Source organism: Grus americana, chromosome 25 (assembly GCF_028858705.1).
Source record: "Grus americana isolate bGruAme1 chromosome 25, bGruAme1.mat, whole genome shotgun sequence".
Taxonomy (NCBI): Eukaryota; Metazoa; Chordata; class Aves; order Gruiformes; family Gruidae; genus Grus; species Grus americana.
In genome coordinates this window covers 4,752,331-4,769,743 of record NC_072876.1, presented here as the reverse complement: position 1 = coordinate 4,769,743, position 17,413 = coordinate 4,752,331, and the positions used below count along the sequence as shown (strand labels likewise).

General features: G+C 49.7%; 2 protein-coding genes across 3 annotated transcripts; both read left to right on the top strand.

The window, feature by feature from the left end:
• The first annotated feature begins 243 nt into the window (after nucleotides 1–243).
• On the top strand, nucleotides 244–10,179 carry LOC129196336 (complement component receptor 1-like protein). The gene is made up of 14 exons (XM_054803670.1): nucleotides 244–453; nucleotides 1,592–1,750; nucleotides 2,245–2,436; nucleotides 2,979–3,078; nucleotides 3,613–3,698; nucleotides 4,120–4,332; nucleotides 4,925–5,107; nucleotides 5,673–5,861; nucleotides 6,324–6,521; nucleotides 7,507–7,689; nucleotides 8,054–8,242; nucleotides 8,542–8,721; nucleotides 8,878–9,038; nucleotides 9,243–10,179. The coding sequence occupies exons 2-14, from the start codon at nucleotides 1,663–1,665 to the stop codon at nucleotides 9,396–9,398; spliced, it is 2,118 nt and encodes a 705-aa protein (XP_054659645.1). The 5' UTR covers nucleotides 244–453; nucleotides 1,592–1,662; the 3' UTR covers nucleotides 9,399–10,179.
• Nucleotides 10,180–10,546: 367 nt separating this feature from the next.
• LOC129196339 (complement receptor type 2-like) lies at nucleotides 10,547–17,285 on the top strand. 2 transcript variants are annotated; one of them, XM_054803677.1, is made up of 9 exons: nucleotides 10,547–10,763; nucleotides 12,579–12,758; nucleotides 13,254–13,433; nucleotides 13,872–14,054; nucleotides 14,615–14,803; nucleotides 15,103–15,282; nucleotides 15,810–16,009; nucleotides 16,266–16,463; nucleotides 16,677–17,285. In XM_054803677.1, the coding sequence occupies exons 1-8, from the start codon at nucleotides 10,688–10,690 to the stop codon at nucleotides 16,434–16,436; spliced, it is 1,359 nt and encodes a 452-aa protein (XP_054659652.1). In that variant the 5' UTR covers nucleotides 10,547–10,687; the 3' UTR covers nucleotides 16,437–16,463; nucleotides 16,677–17,285. The 2 variants fall into 2 exon arrangements, with proteins under 2 accessions (XP_054659652.1, XP_054659651.1); XM_054803676.1 differs by having other exon boundaries at nucleotides 10,566–10,763; nucleotides 16,266–17,285.
• Nucleotides 17,286–17,413: the final 128 nt, after the last annotated feature.

Sequence of the window (17,413 nt, the reverse complement as noted above, 5' to 3'; positions counted from 1 at the left end):
CAGTACTCTTCGGGAGGCCCCCATAGTGTGCCCGAGGTCCCTGGGCATCGTCGGGACCGGCACTGGCTGGGTGCTGTTGTAACGGGCAGTGTCCTGCTCAACAAGGATCGTTGCAACAAGGAGTTGGCAGGTCAACACAGAAAACAAACAATTTCAACATCTGCTTGGGTTGTGTTCAGTTTTCTAGTATTTTTCTTTGTGGGTTGAATAAACTACTTCCTTCTTGCTTAGAGGAGGAGTTAATGATTTATGGGTCAACTGGCACAATTCTCTGGTCTCTACAGAATTCAGACTTTTCTGCATGGAGCCATATCTGAGCGTGTAGGCGTATCATAACTCCTCCTTAACGCTGCGGTGCCTGGAGCAGGGAGGGCTGGACGAGGACAGTCATTGCTCTGTCTCGCAAGAGCCGAACGTGCCGGGTCTCTCCATCTCCTGCTGCCAGACCTCCAGGTAAGACACCTTTGAGCAATACAGCTTTAGGCGATGTTGCTCTTGAACGGGATTGGAGCTTTCTTGCAACTCTAGCAGGCACAAAGATTAGGAAATTAAATCAAATTAAACCAAGACCTATAACAAGGATTGAAGGAAAACCAGAGGAATGAAACAGCCACAAGGAGTGTGAGGTTTAGGGCAGAAAGCATCGAGAAAGACTCTCGCTCCCAGGAGGAAGGTAGGCACTTGGAGCGTACGTAGTGTTGGGAGGGTTTGGGCTCATAAATGATGATCCAGGATAACAAAGTCAGAGAAGACTCTCGCTGATCTCTAGGGATGCTAGGTTAGACCAAATTGCACTTAAATGCTATTTTGTAAAGCAATTCAGTCTCCTGAATGACTTTTATGCTTTATAGCTTTACTCCAGTTGATGTTCTCTGCGCAAAACTGTTGTATCTTTCTGTTAGGTATCTCTCTGCATATAATTTATTGTTAGGGGACTGTATTGACTCTGGCAGGATTTCATCTGACTATGAATTTGCTTCCAAGAGATTTATTACTAAAACAAAATGTTTTACCCATAAGATAAGTTTCAGGAGACTTTTTCCAGCAGGCATGAACAAACTCATGGTCCTGCAGGTATTAATTTGGCTGGTAAGAACACTACATTGGCAATACAATGCTATTAAGTTACAAAGTAGTTATGTTATGGTTTGAGTGGAGCTGTTAGTCTTTCTTTTTTTCCCTTTTTTAAATTTTATTTTTAAATTTTAATTAAAAGCTGCATTCTCAAAAATGCAAATAAATGAGACTAGTGGAATAAAGCCTATGGGAATTGCTTAACATCTACAATCAGTTGTCCTGTTTACGTTGTATTTTGACGTCTCTGGGTCTGGGCTGCTGGAGCCAGCCTTCCTCACCCAAATCCAGCTCTGCCCCAGCAGCCCAGCTCCTCCGTGTTGGGTCTCGGTCCCGTCAGCTGGAGAGGAGCCAGCAGAGAGGCTGCTCCGCGCTCTCGCAGAGCATTGCAATAGCTCCTGCAGCTTCTGGTCCCCAGCCATGCCTGTAGGAACTGCTTAAGGATGGAGCAAACGAGACCTGTCCACGTGAGCTATGGTTATCCTGAGCGTAAATAACGTCCCTGCTATTTTTACAGGTATTTGGCCTAGAAGAAGGATGTGGTAACTCCTGTGGGATCCCTGGACGGGGAGGCTGGAATAAAGAAAGATGCCAGCTTCGGAGCCGGGGAGGCAGAGGGGTCGTGCCGCTGTCCTTGGGTTATTCCTCACCGCTGCTCTTGTTGCGGCTGTCCAGAGTAAGTGAATGTGTCTGTCGGGATAAACTAAGATCCCTCGAAGGAAAACTCTCTCCTGGGGTTCACAAGACTTGGATCCTTCTCTTTTCCTTGTTTCTTTTGCATTTTGACAACATTGTAAATTTTTGTGATCAGAATCCATCTTCCTTTGCCTTTTTTTCCTTTCCATGTAAAACAACTGTAAAATTATTCCAACTGAAAATAGCACAATGATTTGTACTAATTGAGGAGAGGAACAGGTTCATCTGAACTTTGTGACCAGCCTTTGAAACTGCTGGATGAGGTGTGAGGAGTGAACGGGACCTCGTGGGGTGATGCTGTCCCTGCCAGCCTCAGCCATCCCTGGTCACAGGCTGCGCGTCTCCTCTTTGTTTCTAGCTTTAGGGAGTTTTAAGGCCACCGAAGTGTCCTCGCTTGGACCTTCAGAGTAAATCAGGCCTGAACTCCCACCACTTTTCCACCCAGCATCTTTCTGATGGAATTTCTGTCGGTAGGTGCCTGCGAAATTCCACCGCATCTCCCATCTGCGGAACTCAAAGAGCAATACCGTGGCATTTCCACATTTCCCCATTCTTCAGTGGTAGAATACACCTGCCGTCCAGGTTACGTGAGAAATGTTTATGCCCGAAATTCCTTCATTTGTGGAATTAACAATAAGTGGCAGGGATCAAAGGAGATCTGTACACGTGAGTATGTTTTGGGTTGACTTGAGATTTTGGTTTTTATTCGCTGGTGCTTTTAGCTCGTTTTGTTGGAGCAGTATCCAAAGTGACCTCATGGGACGGTGGGAGATGAGTGACCTGACATGAAGGACCATTTGTATTCTGCTAAGTGCTAACAATGATGGCAAAAGCTGAAATCTGCTTTGATGCTGGTTGTGCTTGCTGACTCGAAGGATGTTTTTCTGCTCAGGCGATTTGCAACTCTTGGTTCAAAAAAAGTATTTTGAACTTGCAGTAGGAGAATCCTTTAGCTGTGAAGAAACGCTGTTGTGCTTGCCAGGGTTACTGCAAAACCCTACTTAGACTGCAGAGGCTGGCTGCAGGCCATGATGCAAGTCTTAACAGCATCATGAATCATGGAATAATTTAGGGTTGGAGGGGAAATTTGGAGGTCTCTGGTCCATCCCCTTGCTCTGTATTGGAGGAGTCTTCTGCTTTCCTGCTGCATTTTCCCGATTCTTCAAGAAACTGAAATAAGAACCAACTCCAATCCTGTTGTCCCCCAGCAAAGCTGTGCACCTACCCTGGAGAGCCGGCCAACGGCAGACTCATCCTAACAGGAAAGTTCAGTTTTGGTTCAGCAGTGACCTTCACCTGCAACACTGGGTAAGCCAGGAGAACTCAGGGCACGGGTCCTCTTCTTCCCCAGCGATTTTTCTGAAGTCTTTTCCCTCTAGATTAAAGCCTGTGCTGTCAGAAGCCTTGCCAGCGTAGGTGATTGCAGACTGTGATTGAAATATCTTTTAAGCCTTCTTTTAAGAGCTTTATGATTGACTTGTCTTAATCTCATACTTTGAGGCAGTTCTTCCTGAACTCAGGTTCATGCTCCTGGCCCTTTCTAAACCATTTCCAACATTTCAGTAGCTTTTTCAAGAAAAGGCATCAATACTGAACTCAGAGCTCCAGCGATAGCTACAGCTGGCTGATATAGACATTTTTCCTTAGAAACCATGTATATTTTTTATTTAAAAAATGCTTTTGTGAAAAGCCAGTGTGTCATTGGAAAAAATGACATTGATGGCAATTTTCTGATCAGCTGTAATTATGATAAGGAAGTCAAAACCACCCTGATGGTGATGTTATAAGTAATACATCAAAACTGAGTTTGTCAAGTAATTCCCTCTCCCCTGTTTCACACAGGTACAGACTGGTTGGAAATTCTCAAATTCAATGTGTGCTTAAGAACGGGGTTGTTACGTGGGACAGAGATATTCCCATCTGCGAGCGTAAGTGGAGTTTCTTAATTGATCTACTGCTTAAACATTACCGGGGATGGATAAAACAGCAGTCGCGTTGCCTTGCTGAGGATTTCAGCACTCCGATGCGTGGTGGAGTCTGCAAAGACCTTTTGTTTTTTTTCTTTGTGTTTTTCTTCCTGCATCATCCTGCAGAAAAAATTATTCACTGTCTGGGAGTAAGGCAGCTGCATGTAAGACTGGTAGATCCCCAAACCGGTCAGAGCTCTGCTCCCTGTGCGCTGGTGCCTGGCTGGTGGTGTGCAACTCCTTTGAGACCTGCCCTTAATTTTTGACCCTTCTGGCACCTTGTGTTTCAACTTTTTTTTCTTACCAGACTCTTGTTTCAAAACTAATTAAGTTCTTTCTCTTTTGTTCTTCCCTCCTTCTACCATTTCTCCCCGCTCCCCAGCAATACCATGTTCACCCCCTCCAGAAATCGCTAACGGAGAGCACAGCGAAGCTGACAAAGAGCTCTTTGAATACGGAGCATCAGTCACTTACCGGTGCAACACTGTTAAAAGGGGAGAGACACCTTTCTCTCTGGTGGGAGATGCCTCTATTTTCTGTACAACCACAGATAACATAAATGGTGTCTGGAACAAGCCAGCCCCGGAGTGCAAAGGTGAGCTGCTCCCACGCACGGGGTGAGGTGCACGCTCACGGGGGCACGGCAGCAACACCAGCCCCAGCCCCTTCTCTGCTGCCTACCGCTCGGTTTGCTAAAGCTGCTTTCTTCTGTGGAGTTGTGTCTCTCCTTTATGTTGCTGGAATCGCTTCTTGCAGATGAGACCCTCTGAGTTTGGTAGCAGCAACAGGAATTAGGATCTCCCGTGGCAGGGACCATGGCTGCTCATGGTCACCCAGTCAGCAGGGGACACGGGAGTGGGATTTTATTAGTGTTTGCAGATCAGACAGTGCATTTTGCCTCCTGGGCTATGTAAAACGATACCTGCAAAGAATTTGGAAACCTGCTGTGATACTTGCTGCCTTTCCTACGTTCTTTTTACGCTTTGCCTTAATAAAAAGTCTGAAATAAAAACATGCTGTAATATAGAGTAAGGAGTTAAAACGTATCACATCAGCCTGCTATCTTGCTATGTCCATTTTCAGCCTTTTTGGTGAACGCACCTTATGCTACGAGAATGTTTTTAATACCTTAACCTCCCCTCTTGAGCATAACTGCTAATTCCCTAAGTGGCTTTTCCCTGACGTAGTGGTTAACTGTGAGCATCCGAGCGTGGACAACGGGAAGCTGCTGAGCAGGTACCGGTCTGAGTATACCTATGGAGACTCCGTCATGTTCGACTGCAACTTCCGCTACACCATGAACGGCAGCGATACATCCACGTGCAAAGAAAACGGCTCTTGGGACCCTCCGCTGCCGCTGTGTCAGCTCAGTGAGTGTGGTGGCCCGAGCGCTGCTCCACCTGGCCCAGCAGCTTTGCTTCCGTGAAGTTCCCACCCAAGAAACCATTAGGTCCTGAAAGTGATGGCTCCAAGATTTAACTTTCTGGATTTTTTTTTTTTTTTTTTTTTTTGGCTAATCTCTCTGTAGCACCAAGGTGACTTTAGGAATTTATGACCTGGGGCCATAGAGACTAAAGCCTTGTCCCGTTCAAGCTGGTGAGCATTTCTCAGTGGAATTCAAAGGGACTAAATTAACCTTTCTATACTTAGTATTTTTAAAGTTTGTTAGTAGAGCCTCCAGTAGTATAAACTTTATTAGAAATTACATCTCATTATAACAGTGAAAATTACTATGTAATCTGAAATTATTCACATGTTTTCATTTGTCTCCTTTGCATTCACTCTTCAGCATTACTGAACTCAGACAGTTAAGTGCATCTCGGATCAAAGTGAGCCCATGATTTTTCCCCAAATTGTCTCTGTTATGTTCCATATCATTATGGGCCTCGCTGACTTATCACTGGCAATGTCCCTAAATTGCTCTTTCATTCCTAGGTAGCTGTGACAACCCTCCAGATGTGCCTAATGCTATGACAGTAAAACTTGCTGGCAATTTGTTTCCTGTGGATAGTGTCGTTACCTACGAGTGCAGCAAGGGCCACCAGTTCAGCTTTGGAGAAAACACATGGCACATTAAGTGTCTGCCAGATTTTACGTGGTCTGAAACTCCACGTGCTTGCGAAAGTAAGTATGCATTCCTTTGGCTGGCTTACCCTTGTGATCTGGCAAAATTATTACCGAATGAAGAAACTGTACATGGGCTGCGGTTGTGCAGATCACAGGGTGGGGGTGCTCTGAGCGCCCACTTGGCGTGTCTCTGGTCTCTTGATCTCCTTTGATTTATTCCCCAACCACGGGGCTTTCCCTGCTTTATTTACCAGCTACGCTTTCTAGTCCCTTGCACCTGTGGAAAAAGTCATTGCGGTGTGGAGGACCCCTTGCTCCATCCAAGGGGAGGTTGCAGTTGCAGAGTCCCTCGTGAACACCCCGTTCCCCAGGAGCACCCGGGGATGGTGTTGGGGCAGATTTAGCGTTATATTGAGTCTTTGTCTTACAAAGCACGCATCCTTCTGTTTACAATGAAGCTGCTGTCATCCAGGTGGCTTTGCCATGGTTTCACACTTGCTAATGTTTGGCATTTCTCAGAAATTCGTTGCCCAAAGCCAGACGTCAGGAATGGAAGGCCCTTATATGCATGGGAAGAAAAAGACAATTACGTGTATGGACAGAGACTTGAAATTACATGTAATGATGGCTATGCTTTCCAAGGTCATAGCAATAACCTCGTGCTTCAGTGTGCAAGTGATGGTAGATGGGATCCAGAAGTACCGGAGTGCACTCCAGGTAGGCGAGAGTTGGGGAAGCATGTTGACTTGGTTACTACTTATTTTTGACTGCAGAAGGTTTGGGTCACACTGTACAGTGTATTTGTCTGCTGACATTGGCGGAAAAATCTACGTGTGGCCTTAGATGATGGTAGAAGTAGCCGAGGAGGATTTTGCTCCACTGCCATGTATCCCCAGATCTAGTCCTCTTGTGTTAATTTAGAATAGGCAGCAAACGGTCCAGATGGATCATTATATTGCCTGGGGATTGCTGTGGAAAAAGTATGGGGTTTTGGCAGGGGGCTGAGATGGTGGGAGGGGAAGTGGGGGTGTTGGTAGCTTTTAGAGGCTCAGGAGGTTCCTAAGAAGCCTGGGAGACCCAGCTGGAAGGGGATGTGGTCTGTGCTTTGGACAACAGCTGGGCTGGTTTGTTGACACGAGGCTTGGGAGCAGAGGATGTTCTCAGTGCATTTCCTCTCTCAGAAGAAAACGCAGCAGCATAAATGAGTGACACTGCTGAAACTAATAGTCTGTCTAGCAATGGGGCACGATAGCAATATCAGCGAGCTGCTGGAAGTGGTCTGAGCTCAAAAGCTCAGGAGGAAAGAGCCTGCTCCACCTCCCAGAGCAGCCAGCATGGATGGTTCCTTGTGCTGGCCCTGATGCTGCTCAGCAGCCTCTCGAGTGCAGCCCAGTGGGGAAAGCAGGGGCTGCAGTCCCTGGGACCGTAACAGTGCGTGGTGCCGAGAGCCCCAGGGAGCTCGGTCAGGCACAGACCCAGCTCTGCAGCATGTGCCCTTCCCAACAGCTTCAGAAAAATCTGACTGAGGCAGCAGGAACTCCTTTGAAGTTACAAAGGAAGCACTGAGACCTGCATCTGGATGATAGTCACCTTTTTTTTCAGGGTTCCGACGTTTTTGCTAACTGGCCTCTCCATAGAAAGCATCTTCACTGGAGTTCTTTCTGAAAAATACATGACATTCTTTATTTTCTGTCGTTTCTAGAACCTCGTTGCCCAAAGCCAGATACCACTCATGGAAAAGAGGTTTATAAAACTAAAAATGACTACACAGTTGGGACCCAAGTGAGGCTGGCGTGTGATTCAGGCTATGTCCTCAGGGGCCACGAACTGACTGAGTGTCAGGCTGACGTGAGCTGGGCTCCCCCATTACCGTTTTGTGATAAAGGTATGTGTAACGTGGTGCTGAGAAGAAACCTCATGCATCAGTATTCAGAAACAGCAGTCAGTAAACTGCAGTCAGAAACTGCCTCCAGCGTCTGCTTCTGGGGAACGGGATGATGATCACCAGCTCATGGGCTGACAGCGTTGAGGTGTCTTCTCGCTGGAGATGTGACCCAGGTGGGAGCTGAGCGAGAAGTGGGAGCATTGAGCTGGTGTAGGAGGCAAGAAGCCAGGCAGCAACTTCATGTGGATTTGCTGTGCTAGAAACATGAAGTTAACTCTTGTACTGATTTCCCAGAAGCTATTTTGATTCTCACCTGACTGATAATCACGCAGTTCTTTTCTTATCAATTCCCTTTATTCTGTAGTCTGTGACCGCCCTCCACAAATCGCCAACGGGCAGCACTCTGGCTCGGGACGGGAGCAGTTCCCCTACGGCGCAAAGGTGACGTACAGCTGTGCGGAGGGTCTGTCCCTCATCGGGGACGACTCCATCTACTGCACCTCTGACGATGGGGTGAACCTGGTGTGGAGCGGCCCTGCCCCGGAGTGCAAGGGTGAGTCATTTCTGCTGCACGGGACCAGACTGGAGCAGGACCTGGGTGCGATGCTGGGGCTAAGCCCCCGCCCCGTTACCTGCCCCGGTCCAGGAGCTCCAAACCCGGAGCGGCTGAATGACCGTGCGGCTCCCGTGCGAAGGTCTTGGCGCCGCGAGCTGATCAGTACCACCAGGGACTGGTAGGGTCTCCTTGGGGGTTGCTGCGGGCAGCTGAGGGCCAGTTCTTGCATTTGAGTATCAAACCGATGCCGGGAGCATCCCTGCATCACCGCTCCCGCCTCCGCTCTCTTCCCGCAGTGGTTCGGTGCCCCAAGCCCACGGTCGAGAGAGGAAGGATGACTCCGCAGATGTTCACCTTTCCCTACGGGGCGGCCGTGCGGTTCTCCTGTGACGAAGGCTTCGTGCTGCGCGGCGATGCCGAGAGCCGGTGCCTGGCCGACGGCGCCTGGCACCCTGCCCTGCCCACCTGCCAGCCAGGTGGGTACCAGACCCGGGCAGATGCCCCACAGCTGGTTTGCACAGGCCAGGGGTTGCTGCCTCTTCGAATCACCAGCAACAAGTGGACTTTGCAGGGTGTTTTCTCCTCCGTCTCCTCCCATTACATTATTTTTTTGGCATGCGTTTTCCTTTCAGTTGTATGTCCCATACCCTCAGGACAGGAGGGCCTAAGGATTGACTCTTTTAGATCACTGTACGAGGTGAATGAAACTCTGTACTTCCGCTGTAGACGTGACGGCACTCAATCAAAAACTACCTGCTCAGCTAATGGCACTTGGATACCGCCACTCACGTGTGTAAGTACCCCCCGAATCCAGGTTTTGTCTGTACCTTGCCCCATTTATAGCCTGGAATATCACTGATCTGACTGCGTGAATGTGGTTGCTTTGTTATAATAGGGCTGGCATGATTGAGGGGCTGCAGTGGGAGGGGGATGCTCAGCACATAGTGCCCTGCAGCAGAGTGTCATGCCCTCTGTCTTTGTTTCGGTTCTTTTAAAGAAAAAGAATGCTGCATGTGAGAAGATTCTTCAAAACAGGATGGATTTCCAGTGTGGAGTTCCTCTGACAGAACTGAAAACTCTGCTGGAAGTCCAGAAACTGTACCTGGAGATCCAGAAACTTGAAAAGGAGCTAAAACCCACAGCATATGACTGATTGTCATCACTGGTATCATAAGAACCATCCTCTGTGTGTGTTGAATAATCATGCTGGCTGAGGATTTTTTTTATGACTTCATAATTCATGCTAATACGTAGCCAGAACAAAAATTACCAATCAGTCAAGGAACAGATTTGGTCATATGGGGAGTCAGAAAGTGAGGCCAACTTCTGGCTCACTCTGTTAGCGCTCACTGGCTTAGGTTTTTACATCACTTTATACATTTTAAAGCTTTACATTTAGATATGTTTATTATACTGACAAGTGTGCAGTTGGAAAGGAACTGAGTGGAAAGTCAATCTTTGTCGGAGCTGAGCAGACGCCGTACGGACAGGCACGTGCACAGTACGAGCCACCAGCTCACACTTGCCCCACAATTGCTGCATCTCTTCAGCTGCAATCCAGTATAGCCCATTGCTATTCTGTTCGTATATACGTTGCACTCATTATTGTGAACAAGCACTTAACTGCCTAATTAGCTGTGACCTTCAGAGCAGGCACGATGAAGAAAACTTCAAAGCCTGTTTTCTAGCAAAACAAAAATGTCAGGTTTTCTTCCCAAGCAGGGTGGATGTATCTGAGGCCATGGCAGTGCCACTCGCTGCATCTTTGTGTGTGCACCAAGAGCAGTTGTTGGAAATAAAAGTGTAAAAAAAGAAGTAGCCGAACTGATTCTGCAATGTCCAGTAAAGGGGAAGTGCTCTGTTGGCATGCATCTTGTGATCTGACCAGTACTCCTTCACCACGAGATTATAATAAAGCTGCAATTGTAATGACAGCTGTCTCTGCCTTTTAATAGTTCTGTCCTGCATAGTAAAGGAAAGATGTTCTTCGATAATCACTGCTTGATGAGGCACGCAGGGCTGTTATTCCCTGAGCGCGGTGCAGGGGGTGTTTGCACAGCAGCCTGTCCCCCCACCCCGCCTGCCCCCGGGGTAAAGAGGCCAAATGACCGTGCAGCACCGATCAGCAGCTCCCTGCGCTTCAGAGATGAGCCCGGGATGCTGCAGAGTGGTCCCAGCTGTAAAATAGCTTTATCCGCGCTGTCCCCGCCGGGGAAGAAGGCAGAGCAGCGTTCCCTCCCACCGCACATCTTTGCTGGAGAGCTCGCGGAGGGCAGCCCTCGCCTCGGGAAGGTCAGAAGGGCTGGGGGGGTGGCAGTGTTGCTCCTCTGGCCTGTCCCCAACTTCCCACAGTCGCTTCCCCTTCCCCGGTGTGCGGCGGCAGGTTCTCAGCAGGCAGCGGCTCTCGCCTTCCCACGGCGCGGGGCCGGCAGCTCCCGCACCATGCCAGGGTTTCTGTCCTGGCCGGGGCAGCTGCTGGCGGTGGCCGTGCTCGTGCTGCGGCCGGCCGGGAGTCTCGGTGAGTGTCGCTCCCCTGCTCGTTTGCTTTGCTTCTGTGGCTCAGCTTTGCTTACAGGTGAAATATGGAACAACCGGGTTAGAAGTCGGTGCTAACCTCTGTCTGTGCCTGACGTAAAGGTGATCTGAGCTCAGTGGCTGCTGCTCATTGCCCATTTCTCCTCTTCAGCTGCACCTCTAGGTACTTGCAAAGAGCCACCCAAATTTCCTCGTGCTTTTCAAAAGTCTTGTGGTTGGGGTATGGATCTCCCCCGGGACCGGTGCTAAGTACGGCTGGCTCAGAGGCTACGAGCTTGTTCTGGGACAGCCCAGGGCACCCGTCTGCAGAACTTCTGGTCTGGAGTGCAGAACTTGTGTCGCAGGGAGTATGTCACCCTTTGACTCCATCATCCGTGCAGTGACTGAGAAGCTGTTCCCAGGGTCGGAGTAAGTCCCTACAGTCTGGGGCTCAAGATGCGGATGGTGGTAAGATGGGGAGACTCAGTTAGGCAAGAGTTTTTACCATTTAAAAGGGTCATAGTTAGCAATTTGAGTGGCATCAGGAACAAGGTTGTTGCTCAAGCACTGAGGCAGCCTGTAGCCAATTTGAAGGTAGCTGGCGAGTTGTCATGCTGGCTGTCACAGGCTGGTTTCGGTACAGGAGAAGTGGGGGGGTTGTTGATTAGTGTCTCTAGGAAGCGGAATAACTCACAGTTTCTGCCTGGAAGTTGACAGTTCCTTTAAACACCAGGCCTTTTGAGAACCTTCTGCAGCGTGCTCAGCTGCCCCAGCGCCTCCCTGCAGAGGCAGCTGCTGCCCCCCGGCTGCCAGCACCACCTTGACATTCTGCTTTTCCTTGCTTTTCCTTGCTTTTCCTTGCTTTTCCTTGCTTTTCCTTGCTTTTCCTTGCTTTTCCTTGCTTTTCCTTGCTTTTCCTTGCTTTTCCTTGCTTTTCCTTGCTTTTCCTTGCTTTTCCTTGCTTTTCCTTGCTTTTCCTTGCTTTTCCTTGCATTCTCTTCAATTCACTGTGGTTCTCAGAAGTCTGTTGTCCCAATCCAAACATCATACCTAACACCTATGTCCCAATACCTAAGCTGGGGCCTGGGGAAGATGTGTACGAGCACAGAGACGCTCTTTCCATGGCTGTTACTAAGACGTGTACGAGCACAGAGACGCTCTTTCCATGGCTGTTACTATTAAAGGCAGCATCACCAGCGCTGCCCTGACGTGGTGCGGGTGTGATGGTGCCTGGGATGGTGCTGTACCAGGGTGTGAGTCAGGTATGATTTTAAGAGACACACTGTGTCTTGGTGGCCTGCCAGCATCTATTGTAAGGCATGAGGAAATCCCAGTTATATCTGCCTTTAGTTTAGTGACTAGTCTGTGACCAGCCCCAAAATATTTCTCATAGGAGATATGTTAGCTGGACAAAAAAGTTTTGTTGGGACGTCAGTGATGTACGTGTGTGATAGAGGTTGCGCAGTTGTTGGAGAGCCTCTTGTTTATTGTAACGCTGGAGATGGGGTGCCAGCACCCTGGAGTCACCCACTCCTGAGTGCGCAGGTGAGTCGTACCACAAACTGCTAGAGCAAGTGCTATTAGGAAAGGGCAGGAGCAGCATTTGATCGTGCACAATGGAAACGCTGCACGTTTGGAGTCCTACTGACGATGGCTGCTCAAGCATGCTTAATAACCCCTGATCTCTCTGCCTTAATTGCTGCGTTTGTTAAACCGATTCACCTTCTCTTACCAGACGGGGGTGCAGTGACAGTTGGTCACCGTAGCTGTATTCCATAAGAATACCCCCAAAAAGCCCTGTTTGTTTGGTGATCCACAGGGGTTCAGTGTCCCATCCCAAGTATCACACACGGCCAGCTGAAACCTGCACAGAACTTCACCTACGGCAGCACAGCCACCCTCGAGTGCGATGCTGGCTACATCCCCGTGGGTGCCATCACCACCGTGCGGTGCCTGGGCAGCGGCAGATGGCACCCGCGGGTGCCCGCCTGCACCCTAGGTATGCACAGAGCTCTTTTCTCCTTACCTTGTCTCCCACGTGTAATTGCCTGCTTGTGTTTCACTAGAAGCACACGCAGTGATCACGGGAAAGGGGCTGGAGGATGGGAACCACAGCGAGCTGCGCTGCGTGACATTCAGTGGCAGGATTCCCCTCTGCTCTTTCACCGCCCCGGGTAACGCGGCAGGGCTGTCCTACCTTACGGCGGGGTACGCCCAATGAGGTGCAAGAGCGTGTAGGAAAAAAAAAAAGACTGTTATTAGATTCACCACATCCTTTGGTGAACTTATCGCTGTAATTTTTTCCATTTCAGTTCACACTTGATATCCCGCAGCGATGCTCAGGGTTGCTGCTCTCTCTGGCTCCCTTCTGGGGCTTCTACCCCAGGAGCAGGCTGGGTTCCCCAAAGGCAGGGCTCAGCTTTGCCCCCAGTGGGTCTCTGATGGAGACCCCCCCAGTTCTGAGGGTCTGTGTTGTCCCCTGCTTTGTCACCAGGTCACTGTCCCTACCCTCCTGCCATCGACCACGCAGACCGAAACCCTCAGCGCGAATTCCCAGTTGGGACGACCGTGACCTACGTCTGCAGATCCGGATACGCTTTGCTCCCCGACGTCTCTCCAATAACTACTTGCCTTAAAAATTTCACGTGGTCCTCAGTCCCAAAGCTTTGTCAGAGTAAGTACACCATTTCCTCCGCTTTGCCAACAAAGCATCGATTTAACGATGTGGAAATAACATCATTTTCAAAATACCCACGAGTGCTGCTGTGCCATAAGGACTTTATTGAGCAGTTTTGGCTCTCACTAATAGTAATTTTGCTGTTCAAAGGGTCGCGTGGCTGAAAAGAAATAGCTGCAACTCAAGTTGATTATTTAGCTGTTCAAACAATGATCAGATCAATCTGCCTTCCAAGTGAAATGGTTGTTTTCACATAATTACCGTCCCTGAGCACGCCAGGTCCGGTTAGAGACGTCTGTCAGCGTTAACGGGCTGCCTGGCAGGTTCTCTGGGTCAGCAAGCCACTGCCGTGGGAAAACACCCCAATGTGAATGTCTCCTGCTCTCCCCCCTGACCCAAACCACGGAAGCTCTTTCTGATGCTGGTGTTCCCCAGAGATGCAGTGTCCCAGCCCGACCATCCCCCACGGGAGAGAGACCAGCCCCAGGAAAGCCGAATACAGCTTTGGGCACCAGGTGGAATTTCAGTGTGACCCCGGCTATGTGCTGAGGGGCAGCCAGAGGATCCAGTGCTGGTCTGACGGGACCTGGAGACCCCCCGTGCCGTACTGCGACAAGGGTGAGCGTGAACGGCGTGGGCACGGCGCGTGCCGGGAATTGCATCTCCGCAGCGGGTAGGAACAGCAGCGAGAAAATTGCATAACCTGAGCATCGCTGCTCAGAGGAGGTGGTGTTAGGAGAAGGGGTCCAAGTCACAGCGTTCAATGGCTTTAGTGTTTTCATCTTCTGTCAAAACTGTAATTAATAAAATGTGTTGAGTAATGGGACTTTCAGCTATTTTCTCACAGGACTGGTTAGGGGGTTTATGATACCCCTGTTCATGAGCAGGATCATTTGTCATGGGAAAGAGAAGGGGACAAGGGAAGGTTGGCTGAAGGGAGGGGATGGGGTCACACGCCGCGGTACTGGGACCTGCCGGGTTGGGGGGGTTAGCTGGGTCAGTCTGGGAACACTGGCAGAGCCGGGCACAAACCTGGCAGGAAGCGAGGAGGACTTTGAGAAGAGCAACCCTAAGTATAAATATCAAGAACTGGCTTCTCCTGTCACTTCCCTGCACTTCGCTGTCTCCCTGACTGCATGAAGAAAATCTTAATTTTTCCTTTCTCTGTTCTCTCATAGTCTGTGCCCCCCCTCCAAAAATCGCCAACGGGCAGCACTCTGGCTTGAGAACGGAGCAGTTCTCCTATGGCTTAGAAATAAAGTACAGCTGTGCGGAGGGTCTGTCCCTCATCGGGGACGACTCCATCTACTGCACCTCTGACGACGGGGTGAACCTGGCATGGAGCGGCCCTGCCCCGGAGTGCAAGGGTGAGTCATTTCTGCTGCACGGGACCAGACTGGAGCAGGACCTGGGTGCGATGCTGGGGCTAAGCCCCCGCCCCGTTACCTGCCCCGGTCCAGGAGCTCCAAACCCGGAGCGGCTGAATGACCGTGCGGCTCCCGTGCGAAGGTCTTGGCGCCGCGAGCTGATCAGTACCACCAGGGACTGGTAGGGTCTCCTTGGGGGTTGCTGCGGGCAGCTGAGGGCCAGTTCTTGCATTTGAGTATCAAACCGATGCCGGGAGCATCCCTGCATCACCGCTCCCGCCTCCGCTCTCTTCCCGCAGTGGTTCGGTGCCCCAAGCCCACGGTCGAGAGAGGAAGGATGACTCCGCAGATGTTCACCTTTCCCTACGGGGCGGCCGTGCGGTTCTCCTGTGACGAAGGCTTCGTGCTGCGCGGCGATGCCGAGAGCCGGTGCCTGGCCGACGGCGCCTGGCACCCTGCCCTGCCCACCTGCCAGCCAGGTGGGTACCAGACCCGGGAGCCGAGCCAGCGGCTCCTGCGACGCTGCAGAGAGGTCGGGGTGCAGCGCTGCGTAGCTGTGTCTGTCCCCGGGGCTCCCCTAGTGCCTTCCCCTCTTTGCGGAAGAAACAAAGTTCCTGAAGACAATATCTGAATTTTTCTCGACAGTCCTGTATAAAGGAGGCTCTGAGACAGGTCAGGAGACACCATCGCTATCGGCTTTCTCTTCAGTGCGCAATCTTACTGCAAATGTTGATCTGCAGGCTCTTGCGTGTGGATGCCTGAATTGAGACACTCAGAAAACAGCAAATGTGTAAAACATCTCAGGGGCTGTTCTGAGTTTCACTCTCCCATCTTGAAGGGCCTGGGAGAGTAACTTTGCTTTAATGTTTTGGGTTTTTTTCACAGCTCCACAGATTTAAGATCATCTGCACCGGCTCAATCTTCACAAATTTCTTGGTGTTTTTTTCTGCCTGCATAATGATGTCCCTCTTGCTGAGCTGCTTTCTGCTGTGGGTTTTCCTTTCAGTTCTCTGTCCACAGCCACAGGTGGCTAACGGAAGGCTGAAAAGCACTTTGGATGGCGAAATGTGGTACCAAGCAAATGCGACTGTTACTTTTGAATGCCTTGACGGATACCACTTTTTAGATGATGGAAGCATGTCTCCAGAAGACTCTCGGACAGCCACATGCTTGCCTGATGGCAACTGGACGCCGTTGCCCGAGTGTGTAAGTACCATAGCCAGCCTGAGTTCCTGGATGAATGCTGCCTGATTCCTAATATGAAAAATAACTGCTTAAACTTCTTAAAAGCTTTTGCTTTATGGTACCAATGGGGAAAGCAGAGCGCGTTGGGGCAGTGCATGGCAAACGGGACAGAAGTTCAGGCTCAGAGCTGCGGAGTGGGTGGCTCTCCATCGGCTGCACTGCAATCATACATGCTTTTTCCTGGGTTTTGTTTCTTTTGTTTTGCTTTTTTTAACAGAAGAAAGAAGATGCTGCTAATGTATGCGAAGAGGTTCATTATATTCAAGCAGCCTTTGAATGCGATGTGCCTATGGCAGAAGTGAAAACTCTGCTGGAAATACAGAAACTGTTTCTGGAGATCAAAAAACTAAAGGTGGAACTAGAAAACTTGAACGTGCAAGTCCTGTAATGCACCATAACAATCGCCTCTCCTTTGGTGAGCACACAGTTTGTGCAGTCAGTATCTATAAGGCGGCTCTTGGTGACTTTATGGTTCATGCTTGCATGCATATAGCCAGAAAAATAATAATCAATGTATGGGAGACTGCTTTCATCATGCTAGAGCATAGAGGGGTTTTTGCTCTTTTCCTTAAATCTGACAAGCTTGATTTGACATTGCACAGACCTGTTGTTTCACATTTTATTTCAGGACGTATAGTAAGAAAATAAACTGAGCTTCTCTGAGTCACTGCATAAACCGTGCTAAGCTGAGATAAGGGGAACTGAAGTCCACGGAAATAAACTTCTAGCTGAGCTGAGTGTCCCGTGGTTCTCTCTGAAGGTGCTTCTGCTGTAACCTTCCGGCTGGTGGTTTGCGCACACGCCGCACCCTCTGCCCGTGCTGAACTCAGCCTTTCTTAGCACTGGCATACTTCTTCTATCTAGAAATAGCAGTGAAGTAAGCATTTAACTGTGTGATTTCCTGTTAACCTGGCTCGTGATTTCTATTCATCTAGCTAAGGGCAGTTACACATAAGAAATGCATTTGTAAAGGCTTCTCTTCGCTTATCCCTGGATGTAAAACAGGCAACGGGTTTCTGGCCCAGCGCTGTACTTGACAGATATCTGGTGCTGGGTCATCTTCCATGTCCCTATTTCTGGCAAGGAAATGCTAAGAACAGATGTTGTAAGTTTAAGTGTAGAGAATCAGACAGCAAAGATTGTTCTCACAACTGAATAAACGATGATCAGTTTATGTAGCTCTGTGATGCAGCAACTACTGCTTCCCTTCAGGATTACAATAAAGACGCAGGTGTAACCGCGGGTGTCGTGTAATCTGTCACGCTGGCTGTAAATTAGGCAGACTTCCAGCGTGGTCCAAGGGTTGCTCTGATGGAGAGCCGAGCCCTGGCAGCCAGGTCGGTCCTCGGGGCACTCGGGGAGCGC